At 50.3% G+C, this 26374-nt stretch overlaps 1 protein-coding gene across 1 annotated transcript in view; it reads left to right on the top strand.

Moving 5' to 3' along the window:
- Window positions 1-4876: 4876 nt before the first annotated feature.
- LOC135521059 (protein TMEPAI-like) overlaps window positions 4877-26374 on the top strand; it is a 100563-nt gene continuing 79065 nt past the window's right edge. Inside the window, exon 1 of the mRNA XM_064946985.1 lies at window positions 4877-5285. Within this exon, the coding sequence (XP_064803057.1) occupies window positions 5189-5285 (97 nt within the window). The 5' untranslated portion in view covers window positions 4877-5188. The remainder of the gene's footprint in view (window positions 5286-26374) is intronic.

The raw sequence follows: 26374 nt of genomic DNA, 5'->3' as shown, positions 1-26374 counted from the left end.
TGGTGAGGAGGTGGTGGTGGTGGTGAGGTGGTGGTGGAGAGGTGGTGGTGGTGGTGAGGTGGTGGTGGTGGTGGTGAGGTGGTGGTGGTGGAGAGGTGGTGGTGGAGAGGTGGTGGTGGTGGAGAAGTGGTGGTGGTGGTGGTGAGGTGGTGGTGAGGTGGTGGTGGTGGTGAGGTGGTGGTGAGGTGGTGGTGGTGGTGGAGAAGTGGTGGTGGTGGTGGTGAGGTGGTGGCGAGGTGGTGGTGGTGGCGAGGTGGTGGTGGTGAGGTGGTGGTGGTGGTGGTGGTGGAGAGGTGGTGGTGGAGAGGTGGTGGTGGTGAGGTGGTGGTGGTGGTGGTGGTGGAGAAGTGTTGGTGGTGGTGAGGTGGTGGTGGTGGTGGTGAGGTGGTGGTGGTGGTGAGGTGGTGGTGGTGGTGAGGTGGTGGTGGTGGTGAGGTGGTGGTGGTGGTGAGGTGGTGGTGGTGGAGAGGTGGTGGTGGTGGAGAGGTGGTGGTGGTGAGGTGGTGGAGGAGTGGTGGTGGTGGTGGTGTTGGGGTAACAGTGGTAGTATGGGGGGGTTCTAGGGCCTACAGTGGTAGTATGGGGGGACAGGGGGAGGAGCTCCCTAATCAGATGGAACAGTGATCTGTGCTGCAGTACCCGTTACATCATCAGGTGAAAGGGGGAGGAGCTCCCTCATCAGATGGAACAGTGATCTGTGCTGCAGTACCCGTTACATCATCAGGTGAAAGGGGGAGGAGCTCCCTCATCAGATGGAACAGTGATCTGTGCTGCAGTACCCGTTACATCATCAGGTGAAAGGGGGAGGAGCTCCCTCATCAGATGGAACAGTGATCTGTGCTGCAGTACCCGTTACATCATCAGGTGAAAGGGGGAGGAGCTCCGTAATCAGATGGAACAGTGATCTGTGCTGCAGTACCCGTTACATCATCAGGTGAAAGGGGGAGGAGCTCCCTAATCAGATGGAACAGTGATCTGTGCTGCTTTGTGATTTTGTAAACAAGCCAGCATGGTGCATCGTCCACAAACCTACATCTATTTTCAATTCAAATAAATGTGAGAATTTTCTACCTGGTTTTCATTAGGAAGGCATATAAATATAAACACAGAATCCTACTCATTCCTCCACTTGCATTTGGAAACAGAGAATCCTACTCATTCCTCCACTTGCATTTGGAAACAGAGAATCCTACTCATTCCTCCACTTGCATTTGGAAACAGAGAATCCTACTCATTCCTCCACTTGCATTTGGAAACAGAGAATCCTACTCATTCCTCCACTTGCATTTGGAAACAGAGAATCCTACTCATTCCTCCACTTGCATTTGGAAACAGAGAATCCTACTCATTCCTCCACTTGCATTTGGAAACAGAGAATCCTACTCATTCCTCCACTTGCTCCTACATCACTTTAACTTTGTTTTGAGCAGTGCATTCAAGACAACTGGAATCTTGGAAAAATACAAGGTCAATTAATGACTTCAGTGATCTTCAGGTCAGAAAGTTGGAGCTCTGGAAAGAGGCCCGAGTTCCCAGGTTGAAATTCCGAGTTGGATGACCGTTCAAAAGATATTTCTCTGTCGGAGCGAGTTTTGTTTTCTCTCCAGAGTTCCCAGTTGTCTTGAACGCACTGCTGTCAGTAGTCTGAGATTTCTGAGTTCTCAGTTGATGTGATTGATAGACCTTTACAGTGTGATGTGTAACAGACAGACCGTTACAGTGTGATGTTATTATAGAAGACCAGACAGACCGTTACAGTGTGATGTGTAACAGACAGACCGTTACAGTGTGATGTTATTATAGAAGACTAGACAGACCGTTAGTGTGATGTTATTATAGTAGACTAGACAGACCGTTACAGTGTGATGTTATTATAGAAGACTAGACAGGCCGTTACAGTGTGATGTTATTATAGTAGACTAGACAGACCGTTAGTGTGATGTTATTATAGTAGACTAGACAGACCGTTACAGTGTGATGTGTAACAGACAGACCGTTACAGTGTGATGTTATTATAGTAGACTAGACAGACCGTTAGTGTGATGTTATTATAGAAGACTAGACAGACCGTTACAGTGTGATGTTATTATAGTAGACTAGACAGACCGTTACAGTGTGATGTTATTATAGAAGACTAGACAGGCCGTTACAGTGTGATGTTATTATAGTAGACTAGACAGACCGTTAGTGTGATGTTATTATAGTAGACCAGACAGACCGTTACAGTGTGATGTTATTATAGAAGACTAGACAGACCATTACAGTGTGATGTTATTATAGTAGACTAGACAGACCGTTACAGTGTGATGTTATTATAGAAGACTAGACAGACCGTTACAGTGTGATGTTATTATAGAAGACGAGACAGACCATTACAGTGTGATGTTATTATAGAAGACTAGACAGACCTTTACAGTGTGATGTGTAACAGACAGACCGTTACAGTGTGATGTTATTATAGAAGACTAGACAGACCATTACAGTGTGATGTTATTATAGAAGACGAGACAGACCGTTACAGTGTGATGTTATTATAGAAGACGAGACAGACCGTTACAGTGTGATGTGTAACAGACAGACCGTTACAGTGTGATGTTATTATAGAAGACTAGACAGACCGTTACAGTGTGATGTTATTATAGAAGACGAGACAGACCGTTACAGTGTGATGTTATTATAGAAGACTAGACAGACCGTTACAGTGTGATGTTATTATAGAAGACTAGACAGACCGTTACAGTGTGATGTTATTATAGAAGACTAGACAGACCGTTACAGTGTGATGTTATTATAGAAGACTAGACAGACCGTTACAGTGTGATGTTATTATAGAAGACTAGACAGACCGTTACAGTGTGATGTTATTATAGAAGACGAGACAGACCGTTACAGTGTGATGTTATTATAGAAGACTAGACAGACCGTTACAGTGTGATGTTATTATAGAAGGCTAGACAGACCGTTACAGTGTGATGTGTAACAGACAGACCATTACAGTGTGATGTTATTATAGAAGACTAGACAGACCGTTACAGTGTGATGTGTAACAGACAGACCATTACAGTGTGATGTTATTATAGAAGACTAGACAGACCGTTACAGTGTGATGTTATTATAGTAGACTAGACAGACCGTTAGTGTGATGTTATTATAGAAGACCAGACAGACCGTTACAGTGTGATGTTATTATAGAAGAGTAGACAGACCGTTACAGTGTGATGTGTAACAGACAGACCGTTAGTGTGATGTTATTATAGAAGACTAGACAGACCATTACAGTGTGATGTTATTATAGAAGACTAGACAGACCGTTACAGTGTGATGTGTAACAGACAGACCGTTACAGTGTGATGTTATTATAGAAGACTAGACAGACCGTTACAGTGTGATGTGTAACAGACAGACCGTTAGTGTGATGTTATTATAGAAGACTAGACAGACCGTTACAGTGTGATGTGTAACAGACAGACCGTTACAGTGTGATGTTATTATAGTAGACTAGACAGACCGTTACAGTGTGATGTTATTATAGAAGACTAGACAGACCATTACAGTGTGATGTTATTATAGTAGACTAGACAGACCGTTACAGTGTGATGTTATTATAGAAGACTAGACAGACCATTACAGTGTGATGTTATTATAGTAGACTAGACAGACCATTACAGTGTGATGTTATTATAGAAGACTAGACAGACCATTACAGTGTGATGTTATTATAGAAGACTAGACAGACCGTTACAGTGTGATGTTATTATAGAAGACTAGACAGACCGTTACAGTGTGATGTTATTATAGAAGACTAGACAGACCGTTACAGTGTGATGTGTAACAGACAGACCGTTACAGTGTGATGTTATTATAGAAGACTAGACAGACCGTTACAGTGTGATGTGTAACAGACAGACCGTTACAGTGTGATGTTATTATAGAAGACTAGACAGACTGTTACAGTGTGATGTTATTATAGAAGACCAGACAGACCGTTACAGTGTGATGTGTAACAGACAGACCGTTACAGTGTGATGTGTAACAGACAGACCGTTACAGTGTGATGTTATTATAGAAGACTAGACAGACCGTTACAGTGTGATGTTATTATAGAAGACTAGACAGACCGTTACAGTGTGATGTTATTACAGTAGACGAGACAGACCGTTAGTGTGATGTTATTATAGAAGACCAGACAGACCGTTACAGTGTGATGTTATTATAGAAGACTAGACAGACCGTTAGTGTGATGTTATTATAGAAGACGAGACAGACCATTACAGTGTGATGTGTAACAGACAGACCGTTACAGTGTGATGTTATTATAGAAGACTAGACAGACCGTTACAGTGTGATGTTATTATAGAAGACTAGACAGACCGTTACAGTGTGATGTTATTATAGTAGACTAGACAGACCGTTACAGTGTGATGTTATTATAGAAGACTAGACAGACCGTTACAGTGTGATGTTATTATAGTAGACTAGACAGACCGTTAGTCTTAGGCACCGTTGACGTGGATGTCCATTAAGGCAGCTCTCTGCACCTCTCTGATTCAGAGGGGTTGGGTTAAATGCAGAAGACACATTTCAGTTGAAGGCATTAGGTGTACAACTGACTCGGTATCCCCCTTTGCCCAGACAGACAGACAGACAGACAGAGTGCAAAACACGCCTACACGGGCCCTCTAGCGAAGGGCCTCAATGCAATCCAATTTCACCCGATGTAAACTCCTCCCAGTGGGGTAACCCGGGCCAGATAAACGAAACCCCTTATTGTCACTACCTCACCAGTCTGTTCCGAGTCGCCCCGAACCTCCTCTCCTCCTCCTCTTCCCTTCTGCACGTCTGGTTGAAGAGAGTGACTTCCTTGTTTGGGGGTGGGCCATAGTCCGTGCATCCAGCCTTCAGTCGACCGGAGAGGTGTTTTCCCCTGTACAGCGGAGAGAGAGAGGAACTACACGGCCAGGCGGATAACGTTACTCACTCTGTCTGAGAATGTACTAGTCTGAAGAAATGGCATGCGGATACACTTTAAAACAAATTACTTTAACTTGGTAGCAATATGGATTATGTCGTACTCAAGGGAATGTGAACGGCCACTGGAGACTCAGGCTGGAAGTTTTGAAGGACCGATCACGGCGCCTCTTCCCCGGTCCGGTGTTATTACCGGGGTCCCATTTTCCCGGGTAGCCCCATGCAAAACATAACGGCACCCGGCAGCCCCAACAACAACTCTGATGTCATTTGCTCCTGTAACTGCACCGGTCCCCAGCCGGAGGGAATGGAGATATGTAAGTAGCATTGTAGTGGAAACCGCGTATGCCGCTTTGGAAATGATGTCTGTTCTACTGTGATTTATCACTATGTTACCTTTTACGCATCGATTACGCGCATGTAAACAACGATGTGTTATAAACGAGAGGTACACATTGTAGAGGATTATTTAAATACAATTTGGCTATGGTTTGGGAACTTTTTATCAGTCAAATATCCGTGTTTGGTTGGTGTTCTGGTATGTTCGCTGTCAGTCGTTTATGGTTACGTTACCGTGTTGCTGTCGTCGTTCGGTAATTGCCATAGACTGGCAGTAGTTTCTGCCACATACTCCAACACTGTAAAACATTTAGACGGAATACGCTATGAAGGGAGATATATTACCCTGTTGACAGTTTCATGGGACTTGCTGGGTTACGTTGTTGTGTTGAGATGTTGTTACAGACAGACAGTGTGTTGTGTGACTGACTGACAGACAGACAGACAGACAGACAGACAGACAGACAGACAGACATTTCCCCTGGGACCAGGGCCAGACAGACAGACAGCCATTTCCCCTAGGACCAGGGCCAGACAGACAGACAGACAGTCATATCCCCAGGGACCAGGGCCAGAGAGACAGACAGCCATTTCCCCTAGGACCAGGGCCAGACAGACAGACAGACAGTCATATCCCCAGGGACCAGGGCCAGAGAGACAGTCATTTCCCCTGGGACCAGGGCCAGACAGACAGACAGCCATTTCCCCTAGGACCAGGGCCAGACAGACAGACAGACAGTCATATCCCCAGGGACCAGGGCCAGACAGACAGTCATTTCCCCTGGGACCAGGCAGACAGACAGTTATTTCCCCTGGGACCAGGGCCAGGCAGACAGACAGTCATATCCCCAGGGACCAGGGCCAGGCAGACAGACAGTCATATCCCCAGGGACCAGGGCCAGGCAGACAGACAGTCATATCCCCAGGGACCAGGGCCAGACAGACAGTCATATCCCCAGGGACCAGGGCCAGAGAGACAGGCATTTCCCCTGGGACCAGGGCCAGACAGACAGACAGTCATTTCCCCTGGGACCAGGGCCAGACAGACAGTCATTTCCCCTGGGACCAGGGCCAGGCAGACAGACAGTCATTTCTCCTGGGACCAGGGCCAGACAGACAGACAGACAGACAGACAGTCATTTCCCCTGGGACCAGGGCCAGGCAGACAGACAGTCATTTCCCCTGGGACCAGGGCCAGACAGACAGACAGTCATTTCCCCTGGGACCAGGGCCAGACAGACAGACAGTCATTTCCCCTGGGACCAGGGCCAGGCAGACAGACAGTCATTTCCCCTGGGACCAGGGCCAGGCAGACAGACAGTCATTTCCCCTGGGACCAGGGCCAGGCAGACAGACAGTCATTTCCCCTGGGACCAGGGCCAGACAGACAGTCATATCCCCTGGGACCAGGGCCAGGCAGACAGACAGTCATTTCTCCTGGGACCAGGGCCAGACAGACAGACAGTCATTTCCCCTGGGACCAGGGCCAGGCAGACAGACAGTCATTTCCCCTGGGCCCAGGGCCAGGCAGACAGACAGACAGTCATTTCCCCTGGGACCAGGGCCAGGCAGACAGACAGTCATTTCCCCTGGGCCCAGGGCCAGGCAGACAGACAGTCATTTCCCCTGGGACCAGGACCAGACAGACAGACAGACAGGCATTTCCCCTGGGACCAGGCAGACAGACAGTCATTTCCCCTGGGACCAGGCAGACAGACAGTCATTTCCCCTGGGACCAGGCAGACAGACAGTCATTTCCCCTGGGACCAGGGCCAGGCAGACAGACAGTCATTTCCCCTGGGACCAGGGCCAGGCAGACAGACAGTCATTTCCCCTGGGACCAGGCAGACAGACAGTCATTTCCCCTGGGACCAGGGCCAGGCAGACAGACAGTCATTTCCCCTGGGACCAGGCAGACAGACAGTCATTTCCCCTGGGACCAGGCAGACAGACAGTCATTTCCCCTGGGACCAGGCAGACAGACAGTCATTTCCCCTGGGACCAGGGCCAGACAGACAGACAGTCATTTCCCCTGGGACCAGGGCCAGACAGCAACACCACGAGAAAAGGAAGGCAGCAGGATATATTAGATGGTGATTTGGCAGCTAGGCTGGGATGAACTGATGCCATCATATAACCAAAAGACCACTGTGGCTGTCTGCTATGATCTGTCGGCTATGGTCTGTCTGCTATGGTCTGTCTGCTATGGTCTGTCTGCTATGGTCTGTCTGCTATGGTCTGTCTGCTATGGTCTGTCTGCTAGAGTGTGTCTGCTATAATATGTTTGCTGTCTGCTATAGTCTGTCTGCTATGGTCTGTCTGCTATAATGTGTTTGCTGTCTGCTATGGTCTGTCTGCTATGGTCGGTCTGCTATAATATGTTTGCTGTCTGCTATGGTCTGTCTGCTATGGTCGGTCTGCTATAATATGTTTGCTGTCTGCTATGGTCTGTCTGCTATGGTCTGTCTGCTATAATATGTTTGCTGTCTGCTATGATCTGTCTGCTATGGTCTGTCTGCTATAATATGTTTGCTGTCTGCTATGATCTGTCTGCTATGGTCTGTCTGCTATATTCTGTCTGCTATAATATGTTTGCTGTCTGCTATGGTCTGTCTGCTATGGTCTGTCTGCTATAATATGTTTGCTGTCTGCTATGGTCTGTCTGCTATGGTCTGTCTGCTATAATATGTTTGCTGTCTGCTATAGTCTGTCTGCTATGGTCTGTCTGCTATAATGTGTTTGCTGTCTGCTATGGTCTGTCTGCTATGGTCGGTCTGCTATAATATGTTTGCTGTCTGCTATGGTCTGTCTGCTATGGTCTGTCTGCTATAATATGTTTGCTGTCTGCTATGGTCTGTCTGCTATGGTCTGTCTGCTATGGTCTGTCTGCTATAATATGTTTGCTGTCTGCTATGGTCTGTCTGCTATGGTCGGTCTGCTATAATATGTTGTCTGTCTGCTATGGTCTGTCTGCTAGTGTCTGTCTGCTATAATATGTTTGCTGTCTGCTATGGTCTGTCTGCTATGGTCGGTCTGCTATAATATGTTTGCTGTCTGCTATGGTCTGTCTGCTATGGTCTGTCTGCTATGGTCTGTCTGCTCTGGTGCTGTCTGCTATGGTCTGTCTGGCCTGGTGCTGTCTGCTATGGTCTGTCTGCTTTGGTGCTGTCTGCTATGGTCTGTCTGGCCTGGTGCTGTCTGCTATGGTGCTGTCTGCTCTGGTGCTGTCTGCTATGGTCTGTCTGGCCTGGTGCTGTCTGCTATGGTCTGTCTTGTCTGGGTCTGTCTGCTATGGTCTGTCTGGCCAGGTGCTGTCTGCTATGGTCTGTCTGGCCAGGTGCTGTCTGGTCTGGTGATGTCTGCTATAGTCTGTCTGGTCTGGAGCTGTCTGCTATGGTCTGTCTGCTATGGTGCTGTCTGCTATGGTCTGTCTGGCCTGGTGCTGTCTGCTATGGTGCTGTCTGCTCTGGTGCTGTCTGCTATGGTCTGTCTGGCCTGGTGCTGTCTGCTATGGTCTGTCTTGTCTGGGTCTGTCTGCTATGGTCTGTCTGGCCAGGTGCTGTCTGCTATGGTCTGTCTGGCCAGGTGCTGTCTGGTCTGGTGGTGTCTGCTATAGTCTGTCTGGTCTGGAGCTGTCTGCTATGGTCTGTCTGGTATGGTGCTGTCTGCTATGGTCTGTCTGGCCAGGTGCTGTCTGGTCAGGTGCTGTCTGCTATGGTCTGTCTGCTATGGTCTGTCTGCTATGGTCTGTCTGGTCTGGTGCTGTCTGCTATGGTCTGTCTGGCCAGGTGCTGTCTGGTCTGGTGCTGTCTGCTATGGTTTGTCTGGCCAGGTGCTGTCTGCTATGGTCTGTCTGATATGGTCTGTCTGGTCTGGTGCTGTCTGCTATAGTCTGTCTGGTCTGCTGCTGTCTGCTATAGACTGTCTGGTCAGGTGCTGTCTGCTATGGTCTGTCTGGCCAGGTGATGTCTGCTATGGTCTGTCTGGTCTGATGCTGTCTGCTATGGTCTGTCTGACCAGGTGCTGTCTGGTCTGGTGCTGTCTGCTGTGGTCTGTCTGGTCTGGTGCTGTCTGCTATAGTCTGTCTGGTCTGGTGCTGTCTGCTATGGTCTGTCTGGTCTGGTGCTGTCTGCTATGGTCTGTCTGCTATGGTCTGGTCTGGTGCTGTCTGCTATTGTCTGTTTGGCCAGGTCTGGTCTGGTGCTGTCTGCTATGGTCTGTCTGGTCTGATGCTCCGTGTCATCTTGCCAGGAAAGGACACAATGAAGTCTAACATAGCTAGTTGAGAGTAAATAGACCGTAGATAATGTTTGTTGTTGTTGTTTCGGAAGAAGTCTCCTGTTGATTGAATTGTCCTCTGGTGTCAAACAGCCATCATCCTGTAGACCAGGTCCTCTGTTGTCTCTGGTGTCAGATAGCCATCATCCTGTAGACCAGGTCCTCTGTTGTCAAACAGCCATCATCCTGTAGACCAGGTCCTCTGTTGTCAAACAGCCATCATCCTGTAGACCAGGTCCTCTGGTGTCAGACAGCCATCATCCTGTAGACCACGTCCTCTGGTGTCAAACAGCCATCATCCTGTAGACCAGGTCCTCTGGTGTCAGATAGCCATCATCCTGTAGACCAGGTCCTCTGGTGTCAGACAGCCATCATCCTGTAGACCAGGTCCTCTGGTGTCAGACAGCCATCATCCTGTAGACCAGGTCCTCTGTTGTCAGACAGCCATCATCCTGTAGACCAGGTCCTCTGGTGTCTCTGGTGTCAAACAGCCATCATCCTGTAGACCAGGTCCTCTGGTGTCTCTGGTGTCAAACAGCCATCATCCTGTAGACCAGGTCCTCTGTTGTCAAACAGCCATCATCCTGTAGACCAGGTCCTCTGTTGTCAAACAGCCATCATCCTGTAGACCAGGTCCTCTGTTGTCAAACAGCCATCATCCTGTAGACCAGGTCCTCTGGTGTCTCTGTTGTCAAACAGCCATCATCCTGTAGACCAGGTCCTCTGTTGTCAAACAGCCATCATCCTGTAGACCACGTCCTCTGTTGTCAAACAGCCATCATCCTGTAGACCAGGTCCTCTGTTGTCAAACAGCCATCATCCTGTAGACCAGGTCCTCTGGTGTCTCTGTTGTCAAACAGCCATCATCCTGTAGACCAGGTCCTCTGTTGTCAGACAGCCATCATCCTGTAGACCAGGTCCTCTGTTGTCAAACAGCCATCATCCTGTAGACCAGGTCCTCTGGTGTCTCTGTTGTCAGACAGCCATCATCCTGTAGACCAGGTCCTCTGTTGTCAGACAGCCATCATCCTGTAGACCAGGTCCTCTGGTGTCTCTGTTGTCAGACAGCCATCATCCTGTAGACCAGGTCCTCTGTTGTCTCTGTTGTCAGATAGCCATCATCCTGTAGACCAGGTCCTCTGGTGTCTCTGTTGTCAGACAGCCATCATCCTGTAGACCAGGTCCTCTGTTGTCTCTGTTGTCAGATAGCCATCATCCTGTAGACCACGTCCTCTGTTGTCAAACAGCCATCATCCTGTAGACCAGGTCCTCTGTTGTCTCTGTTGTCAGATAGCCATCATCCTGTAGACCACGTCCTCTGTTGTCAAACAGCCATCATCCTGTAGACCAGGTCCTCTGTTGTCAAACAGCCATCATCCTGTAGACCAGGTCCTCTGTTGTCAAACAGCCATCATCCTGTAGACCAGGTCCTCTGGTGTCTCTGTTGTCAGACAGCCATCATCCTGTAGACCACATCCTCTGTTGTCAAACAGCCATCATCCTGTAGACCAGGTCCTCTGGTGTCAGACAGCCATCATCCTGTAGACCAGGTCCTCTGTTGTCAAACAGCCATCATCCTGTAGACCAGGTCCTCTGGTGTCAGACAGCCATCATCCTGTAGACCAGGTCCTCTGGTGTCAAACAGCCATCATCCTGTAGACCAGGTCCTCTGGTGTCAAACAGCCATCATCCTGTAGACCAGGTCCTCTGGTGTCAGACAGCCATCATCCTGTAGACCAGGTCCTCTGTTGTCAAACAGCCATCATCCTGTAGACCAGGTCCTCTGGTGTCAAACAGCCATCATCCTGTAGACCAGGTCCTCTGTTGTCAAACAGCCATCATCCTGTAGACCACATCCTCTGGTGTCAAACAGCCATCATCCTGTAGACCAGGTCCTCTGTTGTCAAACAGCCATCATCCTGTAGACCAGGTCCTCTGGTGTCAAACAGCCATCATCCTGTAGACCACGTCCTCTGGTGTCTCTGTTGTCAAACAGCCATCATCCTGTAGACCAGGTCCTCTGTTGTCAGATAGCCATCATCCTGTAGACCAGGTCCTCTGTTGTCAAACAGCCATCATCCTGTAGACCAGGTCCTCTGTTGTCAAACAGCCATCATCCTGTAGACCACGTCCTCTGGTGTCAGACAGCCATCATCCTGTAGACCAGGTCCTCTGTTGTCAAACAGCCATCATCCTGTAGACCAGGTCCTCTGTTGTCAAACAGCCATCATCCTGTAGACCAGGTCCTCTGTTGTCAAACAGCCATCATCCTGTAGACCAGGTCCTCTGTTGTCAAACAGCCATCATCCTGTAGACCAGGTCCTCTGTTGTCAAACAGCCATCATCCTGTAGACCAGGTCCTCTGTTGTCAAACAGCCATCATCCTGTAGACCAGGTCCTCTGTTGTCAAACAGCCATCATCCTGTAGACCAGGTCCTCTGTTGTCAAACAGCCATCATCCTGTAGACCAGGTCCTCTGTTGTCAAACAGCCATCATCCTGTAGACCACATCCTCTGGTGTCAAACAGCCATCATCCTGTAGACCAGGTCCTCTGTTGTCAAACAGCCATCATCCTGTAGACCAGGTCCTCTGTTGTCAAACAGCCATCATCCTGTAGACCAGGTCCTCTGTTGTCTCTGTTGTCAGATAGCCATCATCCTGTAGACCAGGTCCTCTGTTGTCAAACAGCCATCATCCTGTAGACCAGGTCCTCTGGTGTCAAACAGCCATCATCCTGTAGACCAGGTCCTCTGTTGTCAAACAGCCATCATCCTGTAGACCAGGTCCTCTGTTGTCAAACAGCCATCATCCTGTAGACCAGGTCCTCTGTTGTCAAACAGCCATCATCCTGTAGACCAGGTCCTCTGGTGTCTCTGTTGTCAAACAGCCATCATCCTGTAGACCAGGTCCTCTGTTGTCAAACAGCCATCATCCTGTAGACCACATCCTCTGGTGTCTCTGTTGTCAAACAGCCATCATCCTGTAGACCACATCCTCTGGTGTCAGACAGCCATCATCCTGTAGACCACGTTCTCTGGTGTCTCTGTTGTCAGATAGCCATCATCCTGTAGACCAGGTCCTCTGGTGTCAGACAGCCATCATCCTGTAGACCACGTCCTCTGGTGTCAAACAGCCATCATCCTGTAGACCACGTCCTCTGGTGTCAAACAGCCATCATCCTGTAGTCCACGTCCTCTGGTGTCTCTGTTGTCAAACAGCCATCATCCTGTAGACCACATCCTCTGGTGTCTCTGTTGTCAAACAGCCATCATCCTGTAGACCACATCCTCTGGTGTCAGACAGCCATCATCCTGTAGACCACGTCCTCTGGTGTCAAACAGCCATCATCCTGTAGACCAGGTCCTCTGTTGTCAAACAGCCATCATCCTGTAGACCAGGTCCTCTGGTGTCAGACAGCCATCATCCTGTAGACCACATCCTCTGGTGTCTCTGTTGTCAGACAGCCATCATCCTGTAGACCAGGTCCTCTGGTGTCAGACAGCCATCATCCTGTAGACCAGGTCCTCTGTTGTCAAACAGCCATCATCCTGTAGACCACATCCTCTGGTGTCAGACAGCCATCATCCTGTAGACCAGGTCCTCTGGTGTCAGACAGCCATCATCCTGTAGACCAGGTCCTCTGGTGTCAGACAGCCATCATCCTGTAGACCAGGTCCTCTGGTGTCAGACAGCCATCATCCTGTAGACCAGGTCCTCTGTTGTCAGACAGCCATCATCCTGTAGACCAGGTCCTCTGGTGTCAGACAGCCATCATCCTGTAGACCAGGTCCTCTGTTGTCAGACAGCCATCATCCTGTAGACCAGGTCCTCTGGTGTCAGACAGCCATCATCCTGTAGACCAGGTCCTCTGGTGTCAGACAGCCATCATCCTGTAGACCAGGTCCTCTGGTGTCAAACAGCCATCATCCTGTAGACCAGGTCCTCTGTTGTCAGACAGCCATCATCCTGTAGACCAGGTCCTCTGGTGTCTCTGTTGTCAGCCAGCCATCATCCTGTAGACCACATCCTCTGGTGTCAGACAGCCATCATCCTGTAGACCAGGTCCTCTGGTGTCAGACAGCCATCATCCTGTAGACCACATCCTCTGTTGTCATACAGCCATCATCCTGTAGACCAGGTCCTCTGGTGTCAGATAGCCATCATCCTGTAGACCAGGTCCTCTGGTGTCAGACAGCCATCATCCTGTAGACCAGGTCCTCTGTTGTCAAACAGCCATCATCCTGTAGACCACATCCTTTGGTGTCTCTGTTGTCAAACAGCCATCATCCTGTAGACCACATCCTCTGGCGTCTCTGTTGTCAGCCAGCCATCATCCTGTAGACTACGCCCTCTAGTGTCTTCTGTTGTCAAACAGCCATCATCCTGTAGACCACATCCTCTGGTGTCAGATAGCCATCATCCTGTAGACCAGGTCCTCTGGCGTCTCTGTTGTCAAACAGCCATCATCCTGTACACCACATCCTCTAGTGTCTTCTGTTGTCAAACAGCCATCATCCTGTAGACCACATCCTCTGGTGTCCTCTGTTGTCAGCCAGCCATCATCCTGTAGACTACGCCCTCTAGTGTCTTCTGTTGTCAAACAGCCATCATCCTGTAGACCAGGTCCTCTGGTGTCAGACAGCCATCATCCTGTAGACCAGGTCCTCTGTTGTCAAACAGCCATCATCCTGTAGACCAGGTCCTCTGCTGTCAAACAGCCATCATCCTGTAGACCAGGTCCTCTGTTGTCAAACAGCCATCATCCTGTAGACCAGGTCCTCTGTTGTCAAACAGCCATCATCCTGTAGACCACATCCTCTGGTGTCAGACAGCCATCATCCTGTAGACCAGGTCCTCTGTTGTCAAACAGCCATCATCCTGTAGACCAGGTCCTCTGGTGTCAGACAGCCATCATTCTGTAGACCACATCCTCTGTTGTCAAACAGCCATCATCCTGTAGACCAGGTCCTCTGGTGTCAGACAGCCATCATCCTGTAGACCAGGTCCTCTGTTGTCATCCAGCCATCATCCTGTAGACCACATCCTCTGGTGTCAGACAGCCATCATCCTGTAGACCACATCCTCTGGTGTCAGACAGCCATCATCCTGTAGACCACATCCTCTGGTGTCTCTGTTGTCAGATAGCCATCATCCTGTAGACCAGGTCCTCTGGTGTCAAACAGCCATCATCCTGTAGACCAGGTCCTCTGTTGTCAGACAGCCATCATCCTGTAGACCAGGTCCTCTGTTGTCAGACAGCCATCATCCTGTAGACCAGGTCCTCTGTTGTCAGACAGCCATCATCCTGTAGACCAGGTCCTCTGGTGTCAAACAGCCATCATCCTGTAGACCAGGTCCTCTGTTGTCAGACAGCCATCATCCTGTAGACCAGGTCCTCTGTTGTCAAACAGCCATCATCCTGTAGACCAGGTCCTCTGGTGTCAGACAGCCATCATCCTGTAGACCAGGTCCTCTGGTGTCAGACAGCCATCATCCTGTAGACCAGGTCCTCTGTTGTCTCTGGTGTCAGACAGCCATCATCCTGTAGACCAGGTCCTCTGGTGTCAAACAGCCATCATCCTGTAGACCAGGTCCTCTGGTGTCTCTGGTGTCAGACAGCCATCATCCTGTAGACCAGGTCCTCTGTTGTCAGACAGCCATCATCCTGTAGACCAGGTCCTCTGGTGTCAAACAGCCATCATCCTGTAGACCAGGTCCTCTGTTGTCAGATAGCCATCATCCTGTAGACCAGTTCCTCTGTTGTCAGATAGCCATCATCCTGTAGACCAGGTCCTCTGGTGTCTCTGTTGTCAAACAGCCATCATCCTGTAGACCACGTCCTCTGGTGTCAGACAGCCATCATCCTGTAGACCACATCCTCTGTTGTCAAACAGCCATCATCCTGTAGACCAGGTCCTCTGGTGTCAGACAGCCATCATCCTGTAGACCACGTCCTCTGTTGTCAAACAGCCATCATCCTGTAGACCAGGTCCTCTGGTGTCTCTGTTGTCAAACAGCCATCATCCTGTAGACCAGGTCCTCTGGTGTCAGACAGCCATCATCCTGTAGACCACATCCTCTGTTGTCAAACAGCCATCATCCTGTAGACCAGGTCCTCTGTTGTCAAACAGCCATCATCCTGTAGACCACATCCTCTGGTGTCAGACAGCCATCATCCTGTAGACCACATCCTCTGGTGTCAAACAGCCATCATCCTGTAGACCACATCCTCTGGTGTCTCTGGTGTCAGACAGCCATCATCCTGTAGACCACATTCTCTGGTGTCAAACAGCCATCATCCTGTAGACCAGGTCCTCTGTTGTCAAACAGCCATCATCCTGTAGACCAGGTCCTCTGTTGTCCTCTGGTGTCAAACAGCCATCATCCTGTAGACCAGGTCCTCTGGTGTCAAACAGCCATCATCCTGTAGACCACGTCCTCTGTTGTCTCTGTTGTCAGACAGCCATCATCCTGTAGACCAGGTCCTCTGTTGTCAAACAGCCATCATCCTGTAGACCAGGTCCTCTGGTGTCAAACAGCCATCATCCTGTAGACCACGTCCTCTGGTGTCTCTGTTGTCAAACAGCCATCATCCTGTAGACCAGGTCCTCTGTTGTCAGATAGCCATCATCCTGTAGACCAGGTCCTCTGTTGTCAAACAGCCATCATCCTGTAGACCAGGTCCTCTGTTGTCAAACAGCCATCATCCTGTAGACCACGTCCTCTGGTGTCAGACAGCCATCATCCTGTAGACCAGGTCCTCTGTTGTCAAACAGCCATCATCCTGTAGACCAGGTCCTCTGTTGTCAAACAGCCATCATCCTGTAGACCAGGTCCTCTGTTGTCAAACAGCCATCATCCTGTAGACCAGGTCCTCTGTTGTCAAACAGCCATCATCCTGTAGACCAGGTCCTCTGTTGTCAAACAGCCATCATCCTGTAGACCAGGTCCTCTGTTGTCAAACAGCCATCATCCTGTAGACCAGGTCCTCTGTTGTCAAACAGCCATCATCCTGTAGACCAGGTCCTCTGTTGTCAAACAGCCATCATCCTGTAGACCAGGTCCTCTGTTGTCAAACAGCCATCATCCTGTAGACCACATCCTCTGGTGTCAAACAGCCATCATCCTGTAGACCAGGTCCTCTGTTGTCAAACAGCCATCATCCTGTAGACCAGGTCCTCTGTTGTCAAACAGCCATCATCCTGTAGACCAGGTCCTCTGTTGTCTCTGTTGTCAGATAGCCATCATCCTGTAGACCAGGTCCTCTGTTGTCAAACAGCCATCATCCTGTAGACCAGGTCCTCTGGTGTCAAACAGCCATCATCCTGTAGACCAGGTCCTCTGTTGTCAAACAGCCATCATCCTGTAGACCAGGTCCTCTGTTGTCAAACAGCCATCATCCTGTAGACCAGGTCCTCTGTTGTCAAACAGCCATCATCCTGTAGACCAGGTCCTCTGGTGTCTCTGTTGTCAAACAGCCATCATCCTGTAGACCAGGTCCTCTGTTGTCAAACAGCCATCATCCTGTAGACCACATCCTCTGGTGTCTCTGTTGTCAAACAGCCATCATCCTGTAGACCACATCCTCTGGTGTCAGACAGCCATCATCCTGTAGACCACGTTCTCTGGTGTCTCTGTTGTCAGATAGCCATCATCCTGTAGACCAGGTCCTCTGGTGTCAGACAGCCATCATCCTGTAGACCACGTCCTCTGGTGTCAAACAGCCATCATCCTGTAGACCACGTCCTCTGGTGTCAAACAGCCATCATCCTGTAGACCACGTCCTCTGGTGTCTCTGTTGTCAAACAGCCATCATCCTGTAGACCACATCCTCTGGTGTCTCTGTTGTCAAACAGCCATCATCCTGTAGACCACATCCTCTGGTGTCAGACAGCCATCATCCTGTAGACCACGTCCTCTGGTGTCAAACAGCCATCATCCTGTAGACCAGGTCCTCTGTTGTCAAACAGCCATCATCCTGTAGACCAGGTCCTCTGGTGTCAGACAGCCATCATCCTGTAGACCACATCCTCTGGTGTCTCTGTTGTCAGACAGCCATCATCCTGTAGACCAGGTCCTCTGGTGTCAGACAGCCATCATCCTGTAGACCAGGTCCTCTGTTGTCAAACAGCCATCATCCTGTAGACCACATCCTCTGGTGTCAGACAGCCATCATCCTGTAGACCAGGTCCTCTGGTGTCAGACAGCCATCATCCTGTAGACCAGGTCCTCTGGTGTCAGACAGCCATCATCCTGTAGACCAGGTCCTCTGGTGTCAGACAGCCATCATCCTGTAGACCAGGTCCTCTGTTGTCAGACAGCCATCATCCTGTAGACCAGGTCCTCTGGTGTCAGACAGCCATCATCCTGTAGACCAGGTCCTCTGTTGTCAGACAGCCATCATCCTGTAGACCAGGTCCTCTGGTGTCAGACAGCCATCATCCTGTAGACCAGGTCCTCTGGTGTCAGACAGCCATCATCCTGTAGACCAGGTCCTCTGGTGTCAAACAGCCATCATCCTGTAGACCAGGTCCTCTGTTGTCAAACAGCCATCATCCTGTAGACCACATCCTCTGGTGTCAAACAGCCATCATCCTGTAGACCAGGTCCTCTGTTGTCAAACAGCCATCATCCTGTAGACCAGGTCCTCTGGTGTCAAACAGCCATCATCCTGTAGACCACGTCCTCTGGTGTCTCTGTTGTCAAACAGCCATCATCCTGTAGACCAGGTCCTCTGTTGTCAGATAGCCATCATCCTGTAGACCAGGTCCTCTGGTGTCTCTGTTGTCAGCCAGCCATCATCCTGTAGACCACATCCTCTGGTGTCAGACAGCCATCATCCTGTAGACCAGGTCCTCTGGTGTCAGACAGCCATCATCCTGTAGACCACATCCTCTGTTGTCATACAGCCATCATCCTGTAGACCAGGTCCTCTGGTGTCAGATAGCCATCATCCTGTAGACCAGGTCCTCTGGTGTCAGACAGCCATCATCCTGTAGACCAGGTCCTCTGTTGTCAAACAGCCATCATCCTGTAGACCACATCCTTTGGTGTCTCTGTTGTCAAACAGCCATCATCCTGTAGACCACATCCTCTGGCGTCTCTGTTGTCAAACAGCCATCATCCTGTACACCACATCCTCTAGTGTCTTCTGTTGTCAAACAGCCATCATCCTGTAGACCACATCCTCTGGTGTCCTCTGTTGTCAGCCAGCCATCATCCTGTAGACTACGCCCTCTAGTGTCTTCTGTTGTCAAACAGCCATCATCCTGTAGACCACATCCTCTGGTGTCAGATAGCCATCATCCTGTAGACCAGGTCCTCTGGTGTCTCTGTTGTCAGCCAGCCATCATCCTGTAGACCAGGTCCTCTGGTGTCAGACAGCCATCATCCTGTAGACCAGGTCCTCTGTTGTCAAACAGCCATCATCCTGTAGACCAGGTCCTCTGCTGTCAAACAGCCATCATCCTGTAGACCAGGTCCTCTGTTGTCAAACAGCCATCATCCTGTAGACCAGGTCCTCTGTTGTCAAACAGCCATCATCCTGTAGACCACATCCTCTGGTGTCAGACAGCCATCATCCTGTAGACCAGGTCCTCTGTTGTCAAACAGCCATCATCCTGTAGACCAGGTCCTCTGGTGTCAGACAGCCATCATTCTGTAGACCACATCCTCTGTTGTCAAACAGCCATCATCCTGTAGACCAGGTCCTCTGGTGTCAGACAGCCATCATCCTGTAGACCAGGTCCTCTGTTGTCATCCAGCCATCATCCTGTAGACCACATCCTCTGGTGTCAGACAGCCATCATCCTGTAGACCACATCCTCTGGTGTCAGACAGCCATCATCCTGTAGACCACATCCTCTGGTGTCTCTGTTGTCAGATAGCCATCATCCTGTAGACCAGGTCCTCTGGTGTCAAACAGCCATCATCCTGTAGACCAGGTCCTCTGTTGTCAGACAGCCATCATCCTGTAGACCAGGTCCTCTGTTGTCAGACAGCCATCATCCTGTAGACCAGGTCCTCTGTTGTCAGACAGCCATCATCCTGTAGACCAGGTCCTCTGGTGTCAAACAGCCATCATCCTGTAGACCAGGTCCTCTGTTGTCAGACAGCCATCATCCTGTAGACCAGGTCCTCTGTTGTCAAACAGCCATCATCCTGTAGACCAGGTCCTCTGGTGTCAGACAGCCATCATCCTGTAGACCAGGTCCTCTGGTGTCAGACAGCCATCATCCTGTAGACCAGGTCCTCTGTTGTCTCTGGTGTCAGACAGCCATCATCCTGTAGACCAGGTCCTCTGGTGTCAAACAGCCATCATCCTGTAGACCAGGTCCTCTGGTGTCTCTGGTGTCAGACAGCCATCATCCTGTAGACCAGGTCCTCTGTTGTCAGACAGCCATCATCCTGTAGACCAGGTCCTCTGGTGTCAAACAGCCATCATCCTGTAGACCAGGTCCTCTGTTGTCAGATAGCCATCATCCTGTAGACCAGTTCCTCTGTTGTCAGATAGCCATCATCCTGTAGACCAGGTCCTCTGGTGTCTCTGTTGTCAAACAGCCATCATCCTGTAGACCACGTCCTCTGGTGTCAGACAGCCATCATCCTGTAGACCACATCCTCTGTTGTCAAACAGCCATCATCCTGTAGACCAGGTCCTCTGGTGTCAGACAGCCATCATCCTGTAGACCACGTCCTCTGTTGTCAAACAGCCATCATCCTGTAGACCAGGTCCTCTGGTGTCTCTGTTGTCAAACAGCCATCATCCTGTAGACCAGGTCCTCTGGTGTCAGACAGCCATCATCCTGTAGACCACGTCCTCTGTTGTCAAACAGCCATCATCCTGTAGACCAGGTCCTCTGTTGTCAAACAGCCATCATCCTGTAGACCACATCCTCTGGTGTCAGACAGCCATCATCCTGTAGACCACATCCTCTGGTGTCAAACAGCCATCATCCTGTAGACCACATCCTCTGGTGTCTCTGGTGTCAGACAGCCATCATCCTGTAGACCACATCCTCTGGTGTCAAACAGCCATCATCCTGTAGACCAGGTCCTCTGTTGTCAAACAGCCATCATCCTGTAGACCAGGTCCTCTGTTGTCCTCTGGTGTCAAACAGCCATCATCCTGTAGACCAGGTCCTCTGGTGTCAAACAGCCATCATCCTGTAGACCACGTCCTCTGTTGTCTCTGTTGTCAGACAGCCATCATCCTGTAGACCAGGTCCTCTGTTGTCAAACAGCCATCATCCTGTAGACCAGGTCCTCTGGTGTCAAACAGCCATCATCCTGTAGACCACATCCTCTGGTGTCTCTGGTGTCAGACAGCCATCATCCTGTAGACCAGGTCCTCTGTTGTCAGATAGCCATCATCCTGTAGACCAGGTCCTCTGGTGTCTCTGTTGTCAAACAGCCATCATCCTGTAGACCACGTCCTCTGGTGTCAGACAGCCATCATCCTGTAGACCACATCCTCTGTTGTCAAACAGCCATCATCCTGTAGACCAGGTCCTCTGGTGTCAGACAGCCATCATCCTGTAGACCACGTCCTCTGTTGTCAAACAGCCATCATCCTGTAGACCAGGTCCTCTGGTGTCTCTGTTGTCAAACAGCCATCATCCTGTAGACCAGGTCCTCTGGTGTCAGACAGACATCATCCTGTAGACCACGTCCTCTGTTGTCAAACAGCCATCATCCTGTAGACCAGGTCCTCTGTTGTCAAACAGCCATCATCCTGTAGACCACATCCTCTGGTGTCAGACAGCCATCATCCTGTAGACCACATCCTCTGGTGTCAAACAGCCATCATCCTGTAGACCACATCCTCTGGTGTCTCTGGTGTCAGACAGCCATCATCCTGTAGACCACATCCTCTGGTGTCAAACAGCCATCATCCTGTAGACCAGGTCCTCTGTTGTCAAACAGCCATCATCCTGTAGACCAGGTCCTCTGTTGTCCTCTGGTGTCAAACAGCCATCATCCTGTAGACCAGGTCCTCTGGTGTCAAACAGCCATCATCCTGTAGACCACGTCCTCTGTTGTCTCTGTTGTCAGACAGCCATCATCCTGTAGACCAGGTCCTCTGTTGTCAAACAGCCATCATCCTGTAGACCAGGTCCTCTGGTGTCAAACAGCCATCATCCTGTAGACCACATCCTCTGGTGTCTCTGGTGTCAGACAGCCATCATCCTGTAGACCAGGTCCTCTGTTGTCAGATAGCCATCATCCTGTAGACCAGGTCCTCTGGTGTCTCTGTTGTCAAACAGCCATCATCCTGTAGACCACGTCCTCTGGTGTCAGACAGCCATCATCCTGTAGACCACATCCTCTGTTGTCAAACAGCCATCATCCTGTAGACCAGGTCCTCTGGTGTCAGACAGCCATCATCCTGTAGACCACGTCCTCTGTTGTCAAACAGCCATCATCCTGTAGACCAGGTCCTCTGGTGTCTCTGTTGTCAAACAGCCATCATCCTGTAGACCAGGTCCTCTGGTGTCAGACAGCCATCATCCTGTAGACCACGTCCTCTGTTGTCAAACAGCCATCATCCTGTAGACCAGGTCCTCTGTTGTCAAACAGCCATCATCCTGTAGACCACATCCTCTGGTGTCAGACAGCCATCATCCTGTAGACCACATCCTCTGGTGTCAAACAGCCATCATCCTGTAGACCACATCCTCTGGTGTCTCTGGTGTCAGACAGCCATCATCCTGTAGACCACATCCTCTGGTGTCAAACAGCCATCATCCTGTAGACCAGGTCCTCTGTTGTCAAACAGCCATCATCCTGTAGACCAGGTCCTCTGTTGTCCTCTGGTGTCAAACAGCCATCATCCTGTAGACCAGGTCCTCTGGTGTCAAACAGCCATCATCCTGTAGACCAGGTCCTCTGGTGTCAAACAGCCATCATCCTGTAGACCAGGTCCTCTGGTGTCAGACAGCCATCATCCTGTAGACCAGGTCCTCTGTTGTCAAACAGCCATCATCCTGTAGACCAGGTCCTCTGGTGTCAAACAGCCATCATCCTGTAGACCAGGTCCTCTGTTGTCAAACAGCCATCATCCTGTAGACCAGGTCCTCTGGTGTCAAACAGCCATCATCCTGTAGACCACATCCTCTGGTGTCAGACAGCCATCATCCTGTAGACCACATCCTCTGGTGTCAAACAGCCATCATCCTGTAGACCACATCCTCTGGTGTCTCTGGTGTCAGACAGCCATCATCCTGTAGACCACATCCTCTGGTGTCAAACAGCCATCATCCTGTAGACCAGGTCCTCTGTTGTCAAACAGCCATCATCCTGTAGACCAGGTCCTCTGTTGTCCTCTGTTGTCAAACAGCCATCATCCTGTAGACCAGGTCCTCTGGTGTCAAACAGCCATCATCCTGTAGACCACATCCTCTGGTGTCTCTGGTGTCAGACAGCCATCATCCTGTAGACCACATCCTCTGGTGTCAAACAGCCATCATCCTGTAGACCAGGTCCTCTGTTGTCAGACAGCCATCATCCTGTAGACCAGGTCCTCTGGTGTCAAACAGCCATCATCCTGTAGACCAGGTCCTTTGGTGTCAAACAGCCATCATCCTGTAGACCAGGTCCTCTGGTGTCAGACAGCCATCATCCTGTAGACCAGGTCCTCTGTTGTCAAACAGCCATCATCCTGTAGACCAGGTCCTCTGGTGTCAGACAGCCATCATCCTGTAGACCAGGTCCTCTGGTGTCAAACAGCCATCATCCTGTAGACCAGGTCCTCTGGTGTCAAACAGCCATCATCCTGTAGACCACATCCTCTGGTGTCAGACAGCCATCATCCTGTAGACCAGGTCCTCTGTTGTCAAACAGCCATCATCCTGTAGACCACATCCTGTGGTGTCAGACAGCCATCATCCTGTAGACCACATCCTCTGTTGTCTCTGGTGTCAAACAGCCATCATCCTGTAGACCACATCCTCTGGTGTCAAACAGCCATCATCCTGTAGACCACATCCTCTGGTGTCAAACAGCCATCATCCTGTAGACCAGGTCCTCTGTTGTCAAACAGCCATCATCCTGTAGACCAGGTCCTCTGTTGTCCTCTGGTGTCAAACAGCCATCATCCTGTAGACCACGTCCTCTGGTGTCAAACAGCCATCATCCTGTAGACCAGGTCCTCTGGTGTCCTCTGTTGTCAAACAGCCATCATCCTGTAGACCACATCCTCTGGTGTCAAACAGCCATCATCCTGTAGACCAGGTCCTCTGGTGTCAAACAGCCATCATCCTGTAGACCAGGTCCTCTGGTGTCCTCTGTTGTCAAACAGCCATCATCCTGTAGACCAGGTCCTCTGGTGTCCTCTGGTGTCAAACAGCCATCATCCTGTAGACCAGGTCCTCTGTTGTCAAACAGCCATCATCCTGTAGACCAGGTCCTCTGGTGTCAAACAGCCATCATCCTGTAGACCAGGTCCTCTGGTGTCCTCTGTTGTCAAACAGCCATCATCCTGTAGACCACATCCTCTGGTGTCAAACAGCCATCATCCTGTAGACCAGGTCCTCTGGTGTCAAACAGCCATCATCCTGTAGACCAGGTCCTCTGGTGTCCTCTGTTGTCAAACAGCCATCATCCTGTAGACCAGGTCCTCTGGTGTCCTCTGGTGTCAAACAGCCATCATCCTGTAGACCAGGTCCTCTGGTGTCAAACAGCCATCATCCTGTAGACCAGGTCCTCTGGTGTCCTCTGTTGTCAAACAGCCATCATCCTGTAGACCAGGTCCTCTGGTGTCCTCTGTTGTCAAACAGCCATCATCCTGTAGACCAGGTCCTCTGGTGTCCTCTGGTGTCAAACAGCCATCATCCTGTAGACCAGGTCCTCTGGTGTCAAACAGCCATCATCCTGTAGACCAGGTCCTCTGGTGTCCTCTGGTGTCAAACAGCCATCATCCTGTAGACCAGGTCCTCTGGTGTCAGACAGCCATCATCCTGTAGACCAGGTCCTCTGTTGTCTCTGTTGTCAGACAGCCATCATCCTGTAGACCAGGTCCTCTGGTGTCAAACAGCCATCATCCTGTAGACCAGGTCCTCTGGTGTCAAACAGCCATCATCCTGTAGACCAGGTCCTCTGGTGTCAAACAGCCATCATCCTGTAGACCAGGTCCTCTGTTGTCAAACAGCCATCATCCTGTAGACCAGGTCCTCTGGTGTCAGACAGCCATCATCCTGTAGACCAGGTCCTCTGTTGTCAAACAGCCATCATCCTGTAGACCAGGTCCTCTGTTGTCAGATAGCCATCATCCTGTAGACCAGGTCCTCTGGTGTCAAACAGCCATCATCCTGTAGACCAGGTCCTCTGGTGTCAGATAGCCATCATCCTGTAGACCAGGTCCTCTGGTGTCTCTGTTGTCAGCCAGCCATCATCCTGTAGACCAGGTCCTCTGGTGTCTCTGTTGTCAGACAGCCATCATCCTGTAGACCAGGTCCTCTGTTGTCAGACAGCCATCATCCTGTAGACCAGGTCTTCTGTTGTCAAACAGCCATCATCCTGTAGACCAGGTCCTCTGTTGTCAAACAGCCATCATCCTGTAGACCAGGTCCTCTGGTGTCAGACAGCCATCATCCTGTAGACCAGGTCCTCTGGTGTCAGACAGCCATCATCCTGTAGACCAGGTCCTCTGTTGTCAAACAGCCATCATCCTGTAGACCAGGTCCTCTGGTGTCTCTGTTGTCAGACAGCCATCATCCTGTAGACCAGGTCCTCTGGTGTCTCTGTTGTCAAACAGCCATCATCCTGTAGACCAGGTCCTCTGGTGTCAGACAGCCATCATCCTGTAGACCAGGTCCTCTGGTGGCAGACAGCCATCATCCTGTAGACCAGGTCCTCTGGTGTCAGACAGCCATCATCCTGTAGACCAGGTCCTCTGGCGGACAGACTGGTGTCAGTGTTGTAGTTTGTTCAGGTGTTGAGGAGACTCACTAGTTGACCCTCACTCCCATACCAATATTAGTTAGGATCCCTCACTCCCCTGTCCAATATTAGTTAGGGTCCCTCACTCCCATATCAATATTAGTTAGGTTCCCTCACTCCCCTATCCAATATTAGTTAGGTTCCCTCACTCCCCTATCCAATATTAGTTAGGATCCCTCACTCCCCTGTCCAATATTAGTTAGGTTCCCTCACTCCCCTATCCAATATTAGTTAGGATCCCTCACTCCAATACCAATATTAGTTAGGATCCCTCACTCCCATACAAATACTAGTTAGGATCCCTCACTCCCCTGTCCAATACTAGTTAGGATCCCTCACTCCCCTGTCCAAAACTAGTTAGGATCCCTCACTCCCCTGCCCAGTGCTGGTTGTGGTGTGTGTTGGTGTTTATGGCGTTAGACAGTGTGTTTCTGTTTGTAATGTTCCATAATTAGTCTCTTGTACATTCATTCCAAACCAGAGAGCTGAAGTCAAACCCAGCTCTGTGTTACTGACTGATATTACTTTCACTTCTTTGGTTTGACTCTCAATGGAGCTTTGTTTTGTTCAGTACTTTCAGTCTGGCTCCTTTTTGGCTCTGTGGGCTATAGTGTGGTCTGGCTCTGTGGGCTATAGTGGGGTCTGGCTCTGTGGGCTATAGTGTGGTCTGGCTCTATGGGCTGTAGTGGGGTCTGGCTCTGTGGGCTGTAGTGGGGTCTGGCTCTGTGGGCTATAGTGTGGTCTGGCTCTGTGGGCTGTAGTGGGGTCTGGCTCTGTGGGCTGTAGTGTGGTCTGGCTCTGTGGGCTATAGTGTGGTCTGGCTCTGTGGGCTATAGTGTGGTCTGGCTC

This window comes from Oncorhynchus masou, chromosome 29 (assembly GCF_036934945.1).
Source record: "Oncorhynchus masou masou isolate Uvic2021 chromosome 29, UVic_Omas_1.1, whole genome shotgun sequence".
Classification (NCBI taxonomy): domain Eukaryota; kingdom Metazoa; phylum Chordata; class Actinopteri; order Salmoniformes; family Salmonidae; genus Oncorhynchus; species Oncorhynchus masou.
Note: the sequence above shows the minus strand (reverse complement) of the source record. Positions and strands in the feature narration are given on the sequence as shown.